The sequence below is a fragment of the Indicator indicator genome, chromosome 2 (assembly GCF_027791375.1).
Source record: "Indicator indicator isolate 239-I01 chromosome 2, UM_Iind_1.1, whole genome shotgun sequence".
NCBI classification, from domain to species: Eukaryota; Metazoa; Chordata; class Aves; order Piciformes; family Indicatoridae; genus Indicator; species Indicator indicator.
This window is the reverse complement of record NC_072011.1, coordinates 24,200,239-24,223,432: the sequence shown is the minus strand read 5'-3', so window position 1 is coordinate 24,223,432 and position 23,194 is coordinate 24,200,239. Positions and strand designations below refer to the sequence as shown.

The 23,194-nt window shown below is 41.4% G+C and overlaps 1 protein-coding gene across 1 annotated transcript in view; it reads left to right on the top strand.

Moving 5' to 3' along the window:
• PLG (plasminogen) overlaps nt 1–18,258 on the top strand; it is a 31,061-nt gene extending 12,803 nt beyond the window's left edge. The window contains exons 8-19 of the mRNA XM_054399295.1: nt 168–330; nt 898–1,028; nt 4,537–4,702; nt 5,448–5,614; nt 8,659–8,807; nt 10,202–10,295; nt 11,882–12,002; nt 13,106–13,180; nt 13,548–13,688; nt 15,747–15,853; nt 16,716–16,861; nt 18,013–18,258. Of these exons, the coding sequence (XP_054255270.1) occupies nt 168–330; nt 898–1,028; nt 4,537–4,702; nt 5,448–5,614; nt 8,659–8,807; nt 10,202–10,295; nt 11,882–12,002; nt 13,106–13,180; nt 13,548–13,688; nt 15,747–15,853; nt 16,716–16,861; nt 18,013–18,174 (1,622 nt within the window). The 3' untranslated portion in view covers nt 18,175–18,258. The remainder of the gene's footprint in view (nt 1–167; nt 331–897; nt 1,029–4,536; nt 4,703–5,447; nt 5,615–8,658; nt 8,808–10,201; nt 10,296–11,881; nt 12,003–13,105; nt 13,181–13,547; nt 13,689–15,746; nt 15,854–16,715; nt 16,862–18,012) is intronic.
• Nucleotides 18,259–23,194: the final 4,936 nt, after the last annotated feature.

Sequence of the window (23,194 nt, the reverse complement as noted above, 5' to 3'; positions counted from 1 at the left end):
AAAAGTCAAGATACTTTTAGCTCTTTTCTGAACATTTTGGTCTTTAAAACTTACCTGTAAAGAAAGCTAAGAAGCCCACTTTATTATAAAGATCATAATGGCTATGTTTATGTTTTCATTATGTCTAGAAGGCACTGCTTAATTTCAGTTCCTATTTTTTGTAATAGCCACACCTCCACCAGTTCCTGCACCAGGACGTCAGTGCCTGTCAGGAAGAGGTGAAGACTATCGAGGCACAATATCTGTTACTGAATATGGAAATACTTGCCAGCGCTGGAGTTCTCAGTCTCCTCACAGACATGCTCGCACTCCTGAAAACTATCCCTGCAAGTAGGTGAAGCCTCTCCGTTATTCAATGTCCATGAGAAGTACCAAGCACAGAACTACTTCATTTTTCTTCAGCTATATTACAGTGTTCTTCAGATGGATTCTCTTTTCTTTTTTTTTTCACACTTCTTTTTATTCCCTTCTTTGTTCCTGAATATTACTGTCTCTTTTTCTGACTTTCAAGCTCTGTTCCTCTGATCTTTTTCTCATTTTTTTAATTTCATCTTTTTTACTGTATTGGTGCTCAGGTGAAGCGATGTGGAGTAAGAAGGTTATAATTATGATATTTGCTTGAGACTAGATCCTTTCACTCTTCTATGCTACTCTTGACCTGAAAGTACTACATAAAATACAGTATTTTAGCTCATCCATCAATCTGGCAGATGTCTGGCTTAGCACATACAGAACGCCAGTACATTGCAATTATTCATCTAGTAAATAACATCAATAAACAAGAGCAGCAGTTCTCACCAATAAACACAGCACTAAATTAGGCAACAAGGTGCATTCTCCTGTTGCTCATAATGTTTGCTAGATTTCCATGGGAGGCTTTTCTGTTTTCTGTTTCAGGAGCCTAGAGGAAAACTACTGTAGAAATCCTGATGGTGAGAAGATGCCATGGTGTTACACCACCAACACAACTGCCCGGTGGGAATATTGTGCCATCCCCTCCTGTGAATGGACAGAATCAGAGGCCCCTGGTAAGAACAGGAGACATCTGGAAGGAAGGGTCATCTTGGTTGACTCTTCTCAGTTGTATTACTGCTCTCACTCTCACTGTTACCATGCATCAGCTGAACTCCTAAGCCTGGTATGGAGCCCAGGATGCTGCATTCAGTCTGGTGGCTAAGTGCACAACTGCACATCAGTGCACTTACTGACCCAGCTCAGGAAAATTTGCACTAGCAGAGGACATTTTCTTTTGCCAAGTTGGCAGTTCCCTCTACCTCTAAATTTTTTAATGTTCCATAGAAAAGTTAATTAGCTTTGCACGGCATCTCCTGAAAAACAGAATCCAAAGCAAAACCTAAGAATCGGATTCACAGACAGAGCTTCAGTGGGAACTTACTACCACCCAAGCCTGATGTCACCAGTAGCACTCAGGGTTCTTTAATCATGGGCTGATTTACAGGACACCAGGCCTGCTGCCAACAGACAGGATACCCTGTCTCAAAGAGGGAAAAGGATCCTAGGCCAGGAGATAGCAGTGCTCATTGAAAGAGCTTTAAGTTAGATATGAAGGAGGAAGGGCAAAAAACTGAGTTGCTAGAAACAATTCCAAGGGCATCACACCAGTATTTCAAGGATGGTCTGCTAGCAAGGTTTTTCAGTCTGCAGGTGGAGGCAAGGAATGGAGACCCACATGGCAGAAAAGACAGGAGGGCTATTAATGGATTAGTAACCATGGGAGTACCTGAGAACAGTCAGGCAGGAACAAGACTTCTCCCCATAAAAAGGTGGTGGGATCATTAGCTTAACTGAAGTACATTTATACTAATGCACACAACGTGGGAAACAAACAGGAAGCCATTGTGCATCAGGAAAACTGACACAACAGCCATCACAGGAAATTATGTCTTACACAACTAAACTACTGAAATCCATGGCTATGAACTCTTCAGAAGAGATAGGCAAGGAAGGAGAAGTGGCTGAGTGGCCCTGTATTTCAGGGAGTGATTTGACTGTCTTGAGCTTAACGATGATGACAATCAGGTTGCATGTTTATGGTTAACAATAAGGGGAAGGCCAACAAGGCAGATATCATGGTGGGAATCAATTATAGACCACCCGACCAGGATAAAGAAACAGATACATTGTTTTTTTTGATATTTGGGAGAAGTCTCACGATTGCTAGACCTTGTTCTTGGTGGGAAATTTAACTTCCCTGATGTCTACCGGAAATACACCACCGCAGAGAGGGAGCAGTATCACAGGTTCATAGACATGTGGAGGATAGCTTCCTGACACAGCTGGTAAGGGACACAACTAGGGAAGGCATCGTGCTGGACCTGCGGTGTATGAACAGAGAAGAACTTGCAGGTGATTGCACTCCAGGGTAAAAAAAGGAGTCCATGGCCTTCCAAAGAAGGGGCAGGACACTCCAGAGGACTATGAAGTTGTTGTGAGGCCATGAAGAGAGAAAATTAGAGGGGCCAAAGCCCAGCTGGAAATTAATTTGGCTGTTAAAGAGAACAAGAAATTATATTAGCAACAAAAGGAGGGTTAAGGAGAATCTCTGCCCTTTGTTGGATGCAGAGGGGAAACATAGTGGTCAAGGATGAGGAAAAGGCTGAGGTACTTAATACATTCTTTGCCTCAGTCTTTAGCAGTAGGATCAGTTCTCTGACAGATACCCAACCCCCTGAGCTGGAAGAGAGGGATGAGGAGTGGAATGAAGTCACCATAAGTCAAGAGGAGAGGGTTAGTGACCTGCTGCACTCTTCGACATACACAAGTCCATGGTACTGGATGGCATAGAACCAATGGTACTGAAAGAGCTGGTGCAAGCACTCACCAAGCCACTTTCCACCAGCAGTCCTGACTAACTGGGGAGGTCCCAGGTGGCTGGAGGTTGGCTAATGTGACAACCATTACAAGAATGATCCAAAGAACTACAGAACTGTCTGTCTGACCTTGGTGTCAGGGAAAGCCAGACTGATTGGATCATCTTGAGTGCCTTTATGTAGCATGTATCCAGGTGATCAGGCCCAGTCAGCATGGGTTCATGAAGGGCAGGGGAGACTACACCTCTACTGCTGTGTTCAGTTTTGAGCCTTTCACTACAGGAAAGACATTGAGGTGCTGGAGTGGGTCCAGAGAAGGGCAACAAAAGTGAAGGGACTGGAGAAAAGGTCTTCCAAGGAGCAGCTGAGGGAACTGGAGTTGTTTAGTCTGGAGAAAAGGGAAAGGAGGTTGTTGTGAGGTGTGTGTTGGTCTCTTCTTCCAAGTAATAAGTGATAGGGCAAGATGAAATGGCCTGAAGTTGCACTAGGGGAGATTTAGATTGGATATTAGAAGGAGCTTCTTCATGGAAAGGGTTATCAAACACTGGAATAGGCTCCTCAGGGATGTGATTGAATCCCCATCCCTGGAGGTGTTTAAAAGATGCTTAAATACTGTGCTGAATGACATGGTCTAGTACCAGACTTGATAGAGTTAGATAATGGTTGGCATGCAATGGTCTTAAAGGTCTTTTCCAGTCCAAATGGCTGTGATTCTGATTTTAGAATTTCAGAGCACTGAATCAAGACTCCATAAAAAGCAATCAAAGGAAAATTCTTCTTATACAAGAAAGGCTTGTTCCACACATGCATCTGTGGCAAAGCCACATTCCCCAGTTCACCACATGTGAACTATTTCCCTCATTAGCTGAAACAAATCCCCATGCATAGCAATAAAATTGATATATAAATTCTTTTAATCCAGCATATCATGAAATGTCTATAAATATTTTTTTAAATCTTCCTTTTGATCTACAGCCAGAGAAGAATTCTGTTAGAGAGAACATGCAGTGGCAGTCAGTGACATACTCTGCCTTGCTGTTTTCTATTGGCTTTCTATGCTCATGTATTAATGTGAAAGTATTAAGATGCTGTGAAGGTTTTAAAGACTGTCTTTTAATTTTTTCTTCACAAAGTTCAAGAATAGAAGGTTAGAGAATGTAAATAAGTCACTATTGGGTGTAAGAAAGCAAACTAATGATTATTCTAAACACTTCCATTGGATAGATAGAAGTGTTTAAGGACCACTACTCAAAACAAAGTTGGGGCAGTTGGAGTCTGAGTTCACAGGTTGCTGGGCTTCTCTCTTCTTCTGGCTTGCTGGGCTTCTCCTCTTCTGGCTGAAGATAACACACTGACCTTGATGAGCTAAGTCTAACAGCCTCTCTGCTTCTTAACTCTCTGCAATCTGCCAGGGGCATCTGGGTCCTTCTGGTTGGGGAGGAGGCCCCTTGGGAGGTCCCCTTGGGGCAAGCAAAGGGAGCTTGGTTGTGCTCTTCTGTTGATTGTACATATTTGTAAATGTTGTGAATAGTGTATATTTGTACATATTCATTGCATTTCATCATAGATTGTAGATTTTGCTTGTAAATACAGCTTTCATTTGCTTCCAGACTGAGCTAGCCTGGTTATTGTCGGGGAGGGGGGGTGGATTTCAGCTCTCACACTGTTACGGATGCAAGGGACTGGTTTCTGTTATTCACTACAGCTGTTGATGTGCCTGAGCAGGCTCAAATTACTGAAGAGTGCTACGAAGGCAATGGTGTGACTTACCGTGGCACAGCTTCTTTCACTCTCTCGGGAAAGAAATGTCAAGCCTGGAGCTCAATGTCACCGCACCGACACAACAAAACGGCAGACCGGTTTCCCAATGCGTACGTGTATCCTCCGGTTCCCTGCTTTACTGGACAGTCACCCTTCATCAGCTTGGTTTGATGTGCATCCTCTTTACACAACGATTTTAAAGCTAAGAAGGGAGTGTACTCGACAAAAATAACCCCCTCATTTTCCTTTTTTTTCTTTTTAATGTGGAAATACTTTCTATTAACCTCATCTTGAAACAAACCACAGTTGTCATTGTTATGCTTTTAGACTGTTTAACTGTGTGTTTCTAAAGGAATTAAGAGTTATCACAAATTTCCCCTTATACCAAAATGAACTGTTTCTAAACATGAGCTTACCTCTAGAAGTCCCTTCCAACCCAGTGCATTCTATGATTCTATGATTCTACAAGCTTATTCATGACTTTATGGTTTTGCTTCCTACTCTGCAGTTCATTAGAGTTTTGAGGAAAGGATCAGTTATTTTCTTATTCCAAATATTTAATATTTATTTATTTGAAAATTAAAAAACAATCTTCTTAAAAGCTAATAATGTATTTGGAAATATAAAAATAAATATATCTTTATATATATGTGCTTTTACTTATCTGGATTTGTAAATCCATATTTAAATATTCTCTGTATGTTTCTTGATTTCTTCATGCTGGATTTCTGTTGCACACTGTACACGATAAATTATATATGCTAGCTTTATAGCCCACCAGCTTTCCAAAATGTTTTTTAAAGTCCTCCCCAGAGCAGTGGCATGGATTGGAATGTGATGTGTTTACATTTTTAGGGACCTGAAGCAGAATTATTGCAGAAATCCAGATGCCGATAGCCGCCCATGGTGCTACACCACTGACCCCAGAGTAAGATGGGAATATTGTAACTTGAAGAGATGTGATGACCACACACCAGTGACTTTACCAAAACCTCCTCAGACAACACTGGAACCAAATTCTGGTGAGAATACTTTCCAATTGCCTTAGAAGTGTTCATAAGCAGCAAGCTGCTTTTTATAGAAATGTCATCAAGAATTTAATGAAGATGATATACAGAAAACTCTAGACAATTACTGAATTTAACATAATACTGTATCCACTCTCTTCATATCCTGAACTTTCTTGTAGAATTCCATAGCAGGGTTTCTCTATTTTATTTTAGATTAATATTCCTTCTTTTATCTACTACATTTGGCAATATTGGAAACAGATGGGCTGTAGTCTCTGCACTACTGTGGGAGGATACCTAACAATGACAGCAAATATAGAGGTGATAGCTTGCGACTGTTGTGAAAAAGCCTTTTTGTGTGCCATGCATTCACAATTCCTGGGTGCCATTTCCCACCAGAGAGCAACTTGCTTTTTTAATTCAGTTCAGATGCATCTTCATTATGCAGCAGGTGATTGGAATGCTGCCCTTTCATTTTTTTGCTATGATGTGTTCTTCTGGTTAGAAGGTTAATAGTTTTGGCTGAACATGTATTGCTGATTTTACCTACTGTGAAGCGTGGCATTAGACTGGTGTAAGTGTCCTAAGAGAAAGATGTTACCAGTGCATTGTCTTTGTGGTCCTGACTTCTGGACTCACAAGGAGTCAGTTGAACTTAAGCTTCTTTGATCTGTGACTGTCAGAGAATCATAGAATCATTAAGGTTAGAAAAGCTCTAAGACTATCAAGTCCAACCATCAATCCAACACCATCACTCCTGCTAAACTATGTCTTGAAGTGCCATGTATGTACACTTTTTTTAACACCTCCAGTGATCATGCTTCCACCACTTCCCTGGGCAGCTTGTTCCAGTGCTCGACACTCTTTCAATAAAGATATTTTTCCTAATATCTACTCTAAACCTCCCCTAGCACAACTTGAAGCCATTTCCTCTAATCCTGTCACTAGTTACTTGGCAGAAGAGACCAATACCCATTTTGCTACAACCTCCTGTCAGGTAGTTGTAGAGGGCAATAACAACTGCCCTCAGCCTCTTCTCCAGGCTAAATGATCCCATCTCCCTCAGCCACTCCTCATAAGACTGTTCTCTAGACCCTTCACCAGCTTTGTTACCCTTTTCTGGACATGCTCCAGCAATCAAGTGTAATGTCTGTCTTGTAGTGAGGGCTGATGAATACAAGAGCATGATCGCTTCTCTGCTCCTACTGACCACACTGTTTCTGATAGAGGCCAGCGTGCTTTTGGCCTTCTTGGTTACCTGAACAAACTGATGGCTCATGTTCAGCCAGATACCAGCCAGCACCCCCAGGTCCCTTTCTGCTGAGCAGCCTTCCAGCCACTCTTTCCCAGCACAGGGTTCTTCTGGCCCAAGTGCAGGACACGGCACTTGACCGTATTAAACCTCATACACCTGATCTTGGCCCCTCAATCCAGCCTGTCCAGATCCATCTGCAGAGCCTTCCTCCCTTCAAGCAGACCAACATTCCCATGCGATTTGGTGTCATCTGCAAACATGCTGAGGGAGAACTTCATCCCCTCATCCAGGTCATTGATGAAGATATTAAACAAGACCAATCCCAATACTGAGCTCTGGGGAACACCACTAGTGACTGGCAGCCAGCTGGATTTATTTCTGTTCACCACCACTCTTTGGGTCCAGCCTTCCATCCATTTTTTTTACCCAGCAAACAGCATACCAGTCTAAGCCATTAGCTACCAGCTTCTCTAGGAGGATGCTGTGGGAGATGATGTCAAAGGCTTTACTAAAGCCCAGGTAGCCAACATTTACAGTCTTTCCCTCATCTGCTAGATGGATTACTTTGTCATAGAAGGAGGTCTAGTTGGTCAAGCAGGACCTGCCTTGCATGAGTCCGTGCTGGCTGGACCTGATTCCCTGCTGTCCTGCACTTGGCATATGAGTGTACTCAAGATGAATCACTCCATAATCTTCCCCTGTATTGAGGTCAGACTGAGAAGCCTGTAGTTCCCTGGATCCTCTTCTGGCCCTTCTTGTAGATGGGTGTCACACCGGCAAGTCTCCAGCTGTCTGGGACCTCCCCTGTTAACCAGGACTACTGATAGATGGTGTAAAGTGTCTTAGCAAGCTCCTTTGCCAGCTCCCTCAGCACTCTCAGGTAGATCCCATCCAGCCCCATAAACTTGTGAGTGTCCAGGTGGCATAGCAGGCTGCTAACTGCTTCCTCCTGGATTATGGAGGTTTTATTTTGCTCTTTATCCCTGTCTTACAACTCAGGATGCTGAATACCCTGAAGACAACTGATCTGACTGTTAAAGACTGAAGCAAAGAAGGCATTAAGTACCTCAGCGTTTTCCTCATGCATGGTGGCAAAGTTTTTCCCCCACATCCAACAAAGGGTGGACATTTTCCTTGACTCTCTTTTCGTTGCTTATGTGTGTGTAAAAACATTTCTTACCTCTTATGATAATGGCCGAATTGAGTTCTGGCAGGAATTTTGCCTTTTTTATTTTCTCTCTACATGACCTAACAAGACCTCTGTACCCTTCCTTATTTGCCTACCTCTTCTTCCAAAAGGGGAAAACTCTTTTTTTCCTGAGTCCCAGCAAAAATTCCCTTTTAAGCCAAGCTGGTCGTCTTCCCTACCAGTTTGTTTTACAGCACATGGGGGTAGTCTGGTCCTGCACCTTTAAGACTTCTTTCTTGAAAAATGCCCAGTCTTCCTGGACCTCTTTGCCCCTTCAGGGCTATCTCCCAAGAGAATCTCTCAACCAGTGTCCTGAACAGGCCAAAATTTGCCACCCAGAAGTCCAAAATAGCAGTTTTGCTGACCCCTCTCCTTACTTCACCAAGAATCGAGAATTATTCATGATTGTGAGGAAAGTATTCAAAATGCAAGGAAATTAAAATGTGATTGTTAAATATCATTGACACTACATTGCCCCTCTTTCCTCCTATATATATTATGTAGGATGTGTAAATCCTAGTAGTATTTCCCCAAATCTATTTCTGCTTCACCACCATCAAGAACAGCCATGGCCCAATAGTTCACAGCTAACAATTATTTATTTCTTCACAGATTGCATTAACGGTAATGGTAAAGACTATCGTGGAACAGTAGCAAAAACTGGAAGAGGCAGGACTTGTCAAGAGTGGAGTTCTCAGAGACCTCATACTCACGACTATTTCACTCCCACGACTCACCCAGGAGCAGGCCTGGATAAAAATGTGAGCAGCTCTTCATTTAATACTTTCTGTCACTGAGCCGTGCCTGTTGTCATCATTCAGCAAGCATTTCATGTCAGGTCTTTGCAAATTACTTTATTTTCCTGAGTTCAGCCCAAGAACCTGTGTGAACAGTCTACACTTCCGTGGGACACACAGATGCCCAGAAACTGTTGAATGCTTCTGGAGCATGGTCAAGGGGCTACAGATGGGCACTCACTTCTTCTCACTGGAGTTGGTCTGTGGGTAGCACTTCTGCCTCCTCTGCCAGAAAGAGGAGGGCTCATAGGTTTCAGCAGTAATAGTGACAGGTATGAAGACAAGGATCCAATGTTCAGTGCAAGTTCCTTGAGATATGTAACTGATGGATTGCAGCCCCTATCCTCCAGTAATTCCTCCTCCAGCCCTTCAGCTTCTGCCACAGCCCATCATATAAGGATGCGTTTGGCCCATCCTGTAACTCATTCTCCATCTCTAGCCTTCATGTCCTAACACACATACTCATCTCTAGTTCTCTAGACTTGTAACATTCCATATACAATGCTTCCCTGGTTTGTGACAAGCTCTGTGATATAAAGACCTTGTTTGCTGCTGCCATATTGAACTATTTTTTCTCCAGGTACATGATTTTACAGCTTGCCTTAGTCTATCCTCCATCTCAGACTGGGGAAACAACTTCAAAAAGCTGTGCACTGTAACATTTTGGTTCTTGCGTTCATCAGGGACTCTTGAGGAAAGGAAGCAAATATTTTCTCCTCTTTCCTAAAACATGGGATGTATTTCAGAGTTGGGAAGGGAACTAGAATAATGTCTGGTAGCATAAAGTTGTATGAGCAGAGATCAGCCAGCATAGCCAGCGAATTCTAGAGATTCAGCTACCCAGGCACCCCATAGAGACCAGGGTAAACAAACACTGCAACCCTGCCCCTAGGACTCCTAGGCATCACCAAGTTGTCCAAGAGCAGCTACAGAATATCCAATTGCCCCAGAGTCATGAGTCACAAAACCAGAGTGGGTGTGAAAAGACCTCATGACTGACCATATTGCTCCTATGAACTGCAGTGGAAGCAGAACTAGACAAGTGCTTTAGAAAGCATTGTCCTGCATCACAATCTCATACTTTCGGATATCTCAGACATCCAAGCTTGCACTAGTGAAGCTTACTGGCTGAAGATAGTTGAAGAGGTTGCACTTTTATTATATATATGTATTTTCTAAACTCACAGAGCAAATAGAAAATTACACAAATTTTTACAAAAGGAATTGGAAATTACTTATTCAGTAAGGAAGTAAAAGAAAATATTTCCCAAATTTAATTTGATTTTATTTAAAAACATACAATGGTAGTTTCTTTTTGTCCCCTGGTTAATCACTAGTGTCTTTATTGTTTGTTACAGTATTGCAGGAATCCTGATGGAGATGTGAATGGCCCTTGGTGCTACACTACAGATCCAAGAAAAGCCTGGGAATACTGTGACATTCCTATGTGCTGTAATTATTCATTTAAAGACTAATCTCTCACTTTCCTGTAACCTTTTAGGACAACTAGAGGACATTCAGCAATAATCTGAAAGAACGATCTAAGACAGTGCAATAGCTTTAGACTGGAAATTAAGGCTCTATGGAAAGGATTCTCAAAATCTGTGCCTGAAGTCTTGTGAGTGGGGCTTATTCCTTGGAAGCTCCAAAGCCAGCACAAGTTGTACCTGAAACTCAGTGAAGTTCACATGGCTTTTGCCATGTACTTCAAAATAGGGCTATTCCTGTGGAAATTTTCCCTGTTCCTTGCTGGTCACCTGGCAAACCTCTGTGTGTAGCCAGGTGGAAAAAAGGATGCTCTTATCCCAGAAAAAAAAAAAAGATTGCACTCCCTGCTCATACAGCTCTGGTTCTGTCCTGTATGTAAAACAGCTTTCCCCTCCTCTGATATTGTACCATGTCAGATGTCTGGAAAGTGCATCAGGTCCTAAATATTCAACCAAATTCCTTAGTTTTTGCTGCTAGTAATCAAGTCATTCAGTATTCTGAATGAAATGGTGCAATGCAGTGTACAATCGTAATGTTTTACAACGTTTTGTTTGAAGTACTTTCATGTCCATCAACAACAAAAGCTATGCCAGGAAGAGAGGTAGCTCCTACTTGAAAGAAGGGTGACTTGCTGCTCTATCCTCTCAGCTGTGAGCAGCAGAAAATGTGCTCTGATCAAAACCCTCAAATGGAGCAAACAAGACAAAGAACAATGTTCTGTAACAAACACACACTGTTACTCTAAAAATTCTACTACAGTGAAAGCACTGCATAGGGCTCTTACCAGGAAAATGCCACTTTCACGTGGTTGTATTAATTTTGAAGATCTCATTTATTTTTAAAATTAATCTCTTTTTTAAAAACTCAGTTGTTCAGCTAAAGAACAAAGATAATGTGGCTTTTGTCTTTAATTTCATTAGTTTGTTTCTTCTGCCAGCAACAAATTCTAAATACTGTGTGGTTTCCTATAGCTGAATAAGAACTACTCTTTCTTAAGAGGTACTCAGAGGTACTGAAGTACCAAAAGATCCTGAGATGAGTGGACAAAACTTTGTTCCACAGAGACGATTGAATGTCATGTGCTGTACTACCAAGATTGTTTGGAAACAGGTGCCAGTGCAGGTTTTGCATTGCTGGCATCTGTAACAGTACATTTAAAGATGTTCTGAGAGCTTACTTTTCCTTTATCTCTATTTCCTTCTTCCCCTTCTGTTTTTTTGGTTGGTTGCTGGTTTTGTTTTTTTTCTTCTATCTGACTATATATATATATATATATATATATATATATATATATATTCATGTGTAATTTGCTGACCACTGATAAGTGTAATATAAAAAAAAAAATTATCAGGCATTTTAAACCAGTCTGGATGAAGGTAGCCTAACAAAACACAGGGGATACATGGAATATAATTATCTACAGAGAATCAAAAGCTGAAGTGACAAATATAACAAATTTGCCTTCTAGTTTTCTGAGTGCACAGTGAATGCACAAAAAATACACTGAAGCTCCCTATAGTGATATTGTTTTTTTTTAATTCATTGTGTAGCAGCTACTCAGTATGAGTGTGGAAAAGCCAAGTTCAGACCAAAGCTGTGTGCTCAAAGAATTGTTGCTGGGTGTATTTCACATCCACACTCCTGGCCCTGGCAAATCAGTCTCCGGACAAGGTATGGCTGTTCCCCATTACATTAGAGTTCACATCAAATAAATTTTGCATCACATAGGATGCTACAATATGTTGTTGCATCATTCTAGACTTGATTTTGCTTTTAAAATAGCTCAATGTTATACATTATGTGTGCTTATCCTAAAGAAGGTCCTTTAGACAACCAAGGCTGCCCTCTTTTGTGATAAATATCTAGGAAATCAATACAAATGCTAATTTCAAAACCATGTTCACTGAAGGGCAGAATGAATTGAAATCTGTCACTATATTCTATGGTATAATCAGTATCTTATCATTAAAAGCAACAGTATGAAATATGGCTAGTACAGATCTTCATCTCTCCTTCCATGTAAGTGTTTGGTCCTATTGGTGAAGTTATTAACAAAACTAGGAATCAAGGCCAGCTGCAGAGCTTTCTGACTGATCAGAGATGGAGGAAAGCCACAACCTCCAAAATATCATTGCACAGAAGGTTTTCCAGTAACAGAAATACTGGTTCAGAACAAAAGTCTACATGTTTTCATACAAGGCCTTATAAAAATATCCAAATAACACTGCTGTCATTGGAAGACATATTGATCAAGGAAAATAAAGTGTTGATTCTTAATGAGAATGTTGAATAATGTCTTTAGTCTGTAAATTCATACATGTTAAAATGATTAGTCTGGAGAGGAGGAGGCTGAGGGGGTATCTTATTGCTCTCAGCAAGTACCTGAAAGGAGGCTGTAGCAGGGTGGGTTTTGGTCTTTTCCCTGTTGTAACAAGTGATAGGACAAGAGAAAATAGCCTCAAGCTGAACCAGATGAGGTTTAGGTTAGATATTAGAAGAAACTTCTTCATGGAAAGGAGCAACACTAAAATACTACAATAGGATCCCCAGGGAGGTGATTGAATCCCCATCCGTGGAAGTGTTTAAAAAATGCATCGGTGTGGTGCTAAGGGGCATTGTTTAGCACCAGACTCAGTAGAATTAGACAATGTTGAATGATAATCTTAAAGGTCTTTTTCAACAGAAATTATTCTATGATTTCCTGATGAACTGCAGTGGAATTAACCTCCCCACCTTAAGCCAACACCCTTTTTATGCTTTCTTCTGTATTATAGTTATGGCCTGCATTTCTGTGGAGGAACTCTTATAGACCCTCAGTGGGTTCTTACTGCTGCTCACTGCTTAGAAAAGTAAGTATCTATTATAGCCTGCACCATCATTTTCATACACTAGGTAGAAAATCAGAGGAGAAACAAAATGGACCAAATAACCAACCTGAGCTGTCTCTCGACTTAGCTTGCAAACAGTTGACAATTGAATCAAGTCTATTATTCATTAAAGCACTCTTTGAAAAAACAGTGACAGTAATAGCTTTTGTTGATTTGATTTCGTGTTCCATAATAAAGGATTAAGAAATTAAGTTTATGCCAAATGTGGCTTTATTTTCCTTTCTTGACAAAAAAAAAAAAAAAAAAAAAAGGTGCCAAATAACTTTGTAAGTGGTCTATGTCCTGGGTCTGTGTTGGTCATCTCATCATGTGCAACCTTTTCCAACAGGTCGTCACGGCCATCTGCATATAAAGTATACCTTGGATTACACAAAGAAAGAGCATTAGAGCCATCAGTGCAAAAACGAGATGTTGAGAAATTGTTCAAGGAGCCACACAGGGCAGACATTGCTCTACTAAAACTGAGCAGGTACCTTTTCACCTGAAGTATTCCTTTGTTCTGATGGGCCAAGTTAACTAAACAGTGATTGCTGGTGTCATGGAGGTGTTTCTGTACACACCATGTTCAATCAACCATTTAAGACCACCTCTTTCTGCAGAAGCTCCAGTGGAAACCAAGGTGACTTAGCTGCAGGGCTTCAGAAAGGGAAAGGTCTGCCTTGGGAAGGGAAGAAGGCTAGGGACAGTGACCCAGACTGGCAATGGGAGGTGAGGCAGGGACAGTCAAGTAGGAGACGGTAATGCCTAGAGGAGCTTTCAGTCTGCATTTCTACATGCTTCTGCCTTGATAAGGTAATGAGGATTGAAAACTGCGATATTAGCTTGATGTCATCCTAGACTGTTTCCATGCTGTCGTGGGGAGATTTTTTCTTCTATCAGACCTGTCCAGTGTGCAGGCAAACAGCATGAGTGTTTGATGTAATACCTGGTATGGACCCTCTTACATCTTTTTCCATTCATCTGAAACTCTTGCCAAGGCACTGTGCAGTCTAAAGAAATAAGTCCCTACAGCTGCAAAAAGACCCCAGCTGACCCTCCACTCCTGAGTGGGATGAGAAGGAATATTGGGAGAAAAAGTCAAGATCCCATGTGTTGAGATAAGAAAAGTTTAACAGAGCAGCACAAAGAGAGAACGAAACATCGGGAATAACAATACTAATGAAATAGTAGGCAAAATGAGTGATACAAAATGCAGCACTGGCCCGCAATGGCCTGCCCTGGCCTGCCCTACACATCCACCTGACCCTGGCCCACTGCAGCTGCCTGCTCCAATAACCCACTCTTGCCCTGGCCAGCCACCCCCTTATATAAGCAGGCATGACACCAGTATGGCAGCAGTCTGGCACCATCAGCTGGTTCAGCTGACTATCTCGACAGCGGCCCCTCCCAGCTTCTTATAAAAAATGAGCTGTATCTTAGTCAAACCTAGGACAGATACTTGTGCTTTGATTTCTGTGGCTGTCATGCAAGACCGAAACAGATGCAGAGCCAGCACAATTAATGCAGCTTCCTGACTGAGCCTAGTCTTAGTTGCACCCAAAGACAAGTCAGACTGACTTGAGTTCTGCTGTGTGTTAATCATTCTGTTTGGAATTAATTTGTAAATAGTCAGACTGGATGCAGACAGACTAAGCTGTTTCAAATGACACTAATTCATACATCTAAGTAGCTTTGTGTTGTTTTTCTTCTCCCTCCAATACGGGCTGCCATTGGGTGACAAACGAAGGCATGAACCCTGTTGCCATATAGCAACGAGACTCCAGAAATGCAGAGGGCAGAGAATCTCAGAAGTTCTCCCCAGAAGTCTTTTATTGCTGTGTTGTAGAATCCCCAGCATTACAGAGTCTCAGAGTCCCACTTATAATAGAAGTTCCAGAAGCCCTAGCCAGATGAAGTAGCTAACTAACAGAAGTCCCGAGCAGCCCTAACCCCCCAGTCCTCCTTACAGCTTGGAGTGGCTGTTTTCTATACTCTGTGTTATCAATCCCTTAATCAGTAAATCACAGCTACATGTATAAGCTAAAATCCTTTCCCAATGAGAGGTGCCAGCTGGTCAAGGAGGTGGCTTCTGCAGCATGTTCCAATCAAAGGGTGCCAATGGGAGGACTTTGTTCTTGGCACACATGGAATGTTATTGTTTTGCTCTATGCAGAGTGCTAAGGAATCGGTCAGCTAAGGAATCATGCACTCTGCACATGTCCAGCAGCTGCCCTCAGAACAGTGGCTGCAGCAGCTTTGTAATTAAGTTTTGTTGGCTATACATTAACATAAATCAAAGAATTCTCTTGGATTTATATTAGCAATTTCAGTATCAAACTCCATTTCAGAACTTTTTTGTATCATATTCTGACAGATCATACTCTGAACCAAAACCAGTTTTGCATATCAGAAAAACCCATTAACTTAAATGCAGATTTTTAAAGAAAATGCAACTGTGCATAAAACCTTTTCAGAAAGCTGAAGGTCGTATGAGGGATAAATGTGCTAACGATCATTACTGTACAAGTCTCTTGCATGTTTCTTCCAGCCCAGCAATCATCAATAATCATGTAATACCAGTTTGCTTGCCAAAAGAAGATGCTGTGTTAGGAGGAAGAGAGGAGTGCTATGTGACAGGCTGGGGGGATACAAAAGGTGAGATATCATTAACATATCTTAAAGCTCTGTGTTTGGAGACTGGTACATACCTGTATCAAAAGTATATTCTCTTTGTGCCAAAAGCACCCCGTAAAATCTTGCATGCATACCTATTTCATCAATATCCATCAAGTAGTGCCACTCTTTACACTGCTTCCTTCTGATTTAGATTCTCCTAAATTGGTCAGAGCTATGTAAACTTAACCCTCCTAAACCACTACTGAAAGAGATGCTCTTATCTCTCAGACCACTCTGCTTTTCAGCACTGGTTCTATGCAGTCAGAAGGAAAGTTTTTCTAGATTTAGGCTACTTCTTAATCACATAAATGTGAGTTAGCTCACTCTTGAATAATTTTTATTTTCTTCTCCCAAGTAGCCTGGTTCAGAAGATTTCAGACCAATACAAACATAACTTTCATTTTCAAAACCTCCCACTGTCTTGGTTGAGAAATGTGTTGGTACCTTCTCTGCCTCCTTGTTTCTTATTATCATGACATTTTCAACTGTTTGTTTCCTGCCTTCTTTCTTCCACAACAGAGAAAACTCAGCACATAAAAAAAAAAAAAAACTTAAAAAAGGCTTACGAATTATTCCCACAAATATCAGTCAGTACAGGATCCTTAAGGCTGTGCTGTGGGAACAGGAAAGTTTTGATAAGTGGTAAAGTGTAATAAGGTACTATGATATTGATAATGCTGACTAATTTTAGTTTCACTTCATATGGAAAGTATATGCATAGTGCATAAACACTATGATTATTTTACTGCTTAGCCACATATCAATGTTTGTTTTGTGAATATGTCCATTTACCTTTATTGTTTATTGCACTTTCATTTTGGTTTTGTTTTTATTTGCAAAGGAACTATTGGTGATGGCTACTTAAAGGAAACTGGCTTCCCTGTAATTGAGAATAAAATATGCAACCGCCCTGAATTTTTGAATGGTAGAGTCAAAAAACATGAGCTCTGTGCTGGGAATATTCATGGTGGCACAGATACCTGCCAGGTAAGGAAGTCTGTGAGCATCAGAGTTGGTTGTAAACATATTCAAATCAAGTAGTGCTTTGCTTTCTGGGATTAAGAGACTCAGAATTAGCCTTGGGGTGTTTCCACACCACATGGCACATGAGCTGAAAATGCACATGGATTCTGCTCTTCACTTGCTCCCTTGCCTGCTGCCAAGGTAAGTTTGAATTACAGCATACATGGTAATACATGGCTGTCTGGGCCAGGTGTAGGGAAGCTTACTTAAAATAACTAACTCTGATTTTCTTTTTCCCAGACCACTCTGTTTTCCTTACCTGGGCTAGTACCAATGTCCAGGCTAGCTCAGTTAACAACTTGAGATATCTCAATAGTTAAGGAACAATGCAGCAGATTCTGTCATACAGGCATAACAGGCCCAAAGGAACTACTAATTTCCAAGTGTCAGACCAGTGCCTGTGAAAATCACACTGGGTGAGGCAAAATGCATGCTGGGCTTTCCTTTTGCTGAAAAGGAAGCATATGCTTGGCAATAGTCTGTCTCACAAGTATGGTATAAATGCTTTCTACAGAAGTCTGAGCTTTGAAACTGAGTTCTTCAGTTTCTTTAAATGTATGAAAGGAGTTAGAAATATTTACTACTGAAACAAAATAGAAACTATCCTCCCTGAAAAGCCAGAGATGACTCTGTAAAGAAGTGTGAAAACAGCAGACTGCCTGCCACAGCAGGTCAATGCTATTGCCAACCCAGCACAGATTCCCTATACACAAGCACTGTGGTGGAGAAGCAGGCCATCGAGAGGTGTGTACTCATATCTTAAGACACACAGCTTAAATGTACAGATTCACTTGGTCTTGGGCTGTCTAGTAACAACAGAAAGCCATAAAGACTTCAGAGAAGATATTGAAGGGAAAAGTGCAATTTAAGTCACTAAGAGCAACCACTCCTTCTCAACAAATCCCCTTACTTTAAAAAAATGTAGTACTTGGATGATGGGGGAGATGACTTCACAACAATGTTCAACAACATGCTTAGAGAACCCTTCTAGAGTTGGTTAGAACTCCAATGATTTCTTATAACCTGTGTGCTCCTCACATGTGTCCCCTGTGATAAGGACACTCTTGTACATGGGGCTATCCTTGAATAAATTACAACTTTCTTTCTCTGTTTAGGGAGACAGTGGAGGACCTCTGGTCTGTCTGGACCAAGATAAATTTGTCCAACATGGAGTCACCTCCTGGGGCCTTGGCTGTGCGCAACCCATGAAACCTGGTGTTTATGTTCGAGTTTCCAACTATATTCCTTGGATTAAGAGTATAATGGAAAACTACTGATCGTGGGTATGAAGTGCCCTCTCCTGGAAAGCAGCATGCACATTAGAAAGATTCCAACTGCAATGTTAAAGCTACAATCATTCATAAGAAAGTAAAATAAACATGATCATCCATTTTAAATGGCTATAAATGAACAGTTATTTTCAAGAACCCAGCTGATGATCTGCTACCCTCTTTCTATATGTTCTACAGTTTGCTATGTTTTACAATAGACTTACCCACCTCTGAAATATGTGGAAGGAAATCCCAACCACAACTGTAATTGGACATCTGCATTTTAATCTATATGAGGCTCTAGAGTGACTTTTTGTTCTAAAGTTGACTTTCCGAAGATATTGTGCTTGCAGCAAATGAACAAAGCAAAATGTCTCATTTTCTGAGGTGTCTGAGCCTCTTATAAACCCAAGAAGAATCTCACTGTACATGTCTTATATGCATGTGAGGTTCTATCAGAAATGTCAGATAGTGTTAAGCATGGGATGAAAAAAAAAAGAAGAAGAAAAAGAAACACATTTGGTTTGGTTTGTATTTTCATAGTTTTAATTGACATGGAAATCTGAGTGTCAGCAAAAGTACAAATGTTGCAAAGGAGGTATAAAAGAGTGAATAAAAAGTAGCCTCACCATAAAGTTAGTCCAAAGTGAAAACAAATAACTGTCCATCGTTACAAGATATGCATGATACATGTTTAATGTATTACAAACTTCTGGTGTCTTAGAATCATAGAATGCACTGAGTTGGAAGGGACCTTTAAAGGTCATCCATCCAAGTCCCCTGTAGTAAGTAGGGACATCCTTAATTGCATCGAGTTGCTCAGAGCCCCATCAAGCCTGACCTTGAATGTCTCCAGAAATGAGGCCTCCACAACCTCACTGAGCAACCTGTGCTGGTGTTCCACCATCCTCATAGCAAAGAACTTCTTCCTAAAGTCCAAATCTACCTTTCTGTAATTTAAAACTATTGCTCCTCATCCTAGTGCTACATGGCCTTGTAAATAGTCCCTCCCCAGCTTTCCTGTAAGCCCCATTCAGGTACTGTTAGGGCTGCTGGAAGCTCTCCCTAGAGCCTTCTCTTCTCTAGGATGAATGACCCTAACTCTCTCAGCATGTCTTCATAGGAGAGGTGCTCCAGCTCTCTAATCATTTTTGTGGCCCTTCTCTGGACCCTCTCCATCAGGTCACTGTCCCTCTTGCATTGAGGGCCCCAGAGATGGACACAGTACTCCACATGAGATGTCACCAGAGCAGAGTAGCAGGACCACCTCTCTCGATCTGCTGGCCATACTTCTTTTGATGCAGCCTAGGATGAGATTGGCCTTCTGGATTGCAAAGTGTGCATCATCCCCATCCTGATTCACTGTACAGTTTTATGCCACTATATTACCATTACATGTATGTTTTTCTTATCTAAAAGAAAACTATGTACTCATGCCTGTGGTTATAGGAAGTGGAAGCTTAGACCTTAGAAATGTTTTCCAGGGAAAGCTTGTCTCACTCTCTCTTGAAGTGAAATACCTGCTAACTATGACTCCCCACTCATATTGTGCCAATTGTATATAGACTAGGAGAACTCCACAGGCACCTGGAGGCACCTGGAGCACCCTGGACCTCCACAGACTCCTTCCTGCATCCTCAGGGTGCACTGAGTGTACCCCCAAATAGCTGCCCATTTTTGCAGTGTAGAGGGCCACTCCCAGGAATATCAAGCTGCACATCATTTAATTTAAATTATATTTTTTTCTTTTTTTTCTTTGTGCATGAATATACAAAAGGGGTGGGCTACATGTTTGGAGGGTTATTTTTTTATTTGTGTTTGTTGGTTTGGGTTTCTTTGTTTATTTATTTTGGTTTTGTCTTGGGTTTGGGTTTGATTTTTTTTTTGGTTGGTTGGTTGGTTGGTGGTTTTTTTTTCTCTCCCTATAGATAAAGCTTATAAAGAGACATAAGAGCTATAAAACAGAGCTAGATCATGGGTTTTGTAGCTTTTACACCCAGAATCTTATTCTAGGGAAGCAATGCTCTCAGGGCAGTGCCTTCCTGAGCAGGAACAGCTCTAATAAAGCATTCCCTACCCTCTTCTCTTGTGAGGGTGTATTCACTAGGCACAGATACCCTCTTGCATATTTTTGGTATCAATTTGTTTGGATCATTAAGTCAGCCAAGAAATACACACAGCACTTCCCTGACAAGAGAAATTCTGTGATGCAGCTTGTTCTTTGATTTATAAAGCTCTTCAGATGTGAACTCTTGCAGGCTTGGTTAGTATCTGGCTTATAGGTAGAGAAACCCATTCCTGCTGTCCTTGCTAAATCCACCAGAAATTCCTGGACACACCTGAGTGGCTACAGAACTCTTACCTGATAACATATATTATGTGAATTGTGACCTTTTCCTTCTGCAAGGGTGTCAGTGGCAATGACAATTGCCATTCATCACTAATCACTTGCACAGACAAGATGAAGTAACAAGGCACATTTCATGGCAGCTGCACATTCGGACCAAATAGTACATTCCTTTGTTGGCTGGTCTGAGCAATATCTTTGCAGGCAGGAAGAACACAACTTATGGATTTCTGAGGTCATGTCGTCGTGGGTGGTAACATGATCTATTGTTTGCTATGCACATGACATCCCTCACTAAGCCTCTGAAGTATAACAGACAGCTAAAGCAGGCAGTGTTTGGCTCCTTCCTGAAGAGGTACTTCTCACTAAGGTCAGTGATGATAGCCTTTTATATGTCAGCCAGTGTGGTTTAGGAAAACAGTGCTTTGTCACTGGAGAAGTTTACAGGACTTACCTTTAAGGGTCAATCTATTAAGCTGAGAGACATAAAAAATTTATGCTAACTCCTTTTAAACAAGCAGCCCTTTCAATGGTCTGTACAGTCCCAGCTGGTTTCCCCTGGGATCTTCCCTGGCTGAAGTTCTCTGTTTTCATCGTCTCATCTGTCCTCTCTCACTCACAACAGTGTAACCCTGCAGTGACCAAACCACTGGTCATACAACAGATTGCTATCCACTTCACAACCTTCACAAAGCAACCTAAAGTCTCATAGATATGGGAAGATTTTCCATCTTACAAAATCCCCCTGTTAGAGGCAGGCATTTGCACAGAAGCCATTAGCAAATACAAACTCTACCTGAATTGTTGCTATCTTATTAGATGTCAGAACACATACACAGTGTTTTTCCTGCTGTACTTTTCATACGAATTTTTGGAAAATAAGTACATCCAAATTTCTGACACTGCTGTTAGCATCATATGTTGATCAGAAGATAGTATAAGTGAAACATACGAGCAGTCTGAAAGGTGAGAATCCACCCAATGTTATTTTATGCTCCACAAACAGCAGTAGCCAGCAAATAATATTGACATTTCTTTGGCAAGTGGTATTTTTAAATTACCTTAATTGTCCTTCTCAGACTGCTCTAGTGTTCAAGAAACCAAGTGAAAATATTTAAAATTCACAAAGAAGAAACATTTAAAAGGAAGAAGGAGGCTTAGCTCACACAGCATCACATTTGATTGCCTCACCCTGGCTCTCTAAGTGCCATTCCAGTGGTGTGGGCTGTCCAGGTGTGAGGAAGGCAGGGCTAAGTTCTATGGCCAGGCACCTGCACTCCAACCCCGAGTTAAGACAAGATACCCAGCCACAGCTAGCCCTGAGCTTCTAGTTCAGGGCTGGTCTCTGCCAGTCAGTCCCCCTGAGACTACAGCTATCTGTAGACTGTGTTGGTGTAAGAGTACCTTCCTTGCAGCAGTAGTTCCTGTTTTAGATTATCTTCTGGATACTGGTAATTAGACAGATATATTATGAGATGCTCATTTGGTTTCATATATATCAGTCACTACTGACCTTTGCTAAGCATCCCATTGACCTTTAACTATGCCTTGGAGGAAGTTAGAAACAGCCTTGAAAGACAGCCCTTTATCGCTTTCTGCTCAAGGTATGCAAACATGAAGCTGAGGTTACTGGTAAAGTTCCCATTTCCCTCCAGCAATTTGTAGTACCAGCAGTTGCTAGGAAAAGGCAAGGAGAGTCAGGAGCTGTTGAAATGCACAGCGTACTTCCCACCACAGGAAAGCTCCCTGTGCAGGCACCTGCCTATATTGCTCTTAAAATGATGAGAATGGAGCAGTAGTCATTTAGCCACACAGATTGTAAAGTTAGCACTACTTATTTGTGGTATGAACCTCCAAAACTATGTTTGCTTGTGCCAGATGTTATTTTACGAGCTTATAAGGTCCTTTACAAGAACTCATTTGCTTTCTTTTGTTTATTTAATTCCATGTGGGTAACAGGATAGCCTTTGAACATTATATCTTTTCAAGTCCTTCACTGTACTGCTTACCTGTCAATGGCCAGAAGCCAATGCCAGAAGGTCATAGGGCTGGAAAACAAAACAGGCTCTCCCTGCTATATGGTTGCAAAGCTGCAAACCCACATTATTCTGCTGCATGTCAGCTTCAAACAATTGGGATCAGTTAACACTACTCTCCGTAACCAAAACTTTTTGTCTCATCCCTACCCATCCTCTTAAGACAGTTTAACTTGCCTGTCAATAATCCAAGTAATTTATCCCCAAGACAGATAGGATAATAATAATAATAATAATAATAATAATAATAATAATAATAATAATAATGATAATGATAATGATAATAATAGGCAGAGGGCAGTGGTCAGGGCAATGGATTTAGTGTTGTAGGGATGAGCAAAGATTCTGATTTAGAAGGGGAAAAGTCAGCATAATTTTGAAAGAGAGGGTTGGAAAAGTACCTGACAGAGGAGAACAGTCCTTCCTGTATCTCTTCCTTCAGAGATAAAGGGTCCCTGGCCAGGACAGTTGTCCTGTGAGCCCCAGCTGAATCTGACCTGCAGAGCTAATGCCCCGTGTAGGATGTGGTTCTATGATTCTGTGTGACACCTACATAAAGCCCTTGGAAGAAGAGGAGGAGGACTGTTACTACACTTCAGAAAGCCCCTAAACAGGCTGTTAAGCAGGGGGTTTGTGGCAGAGG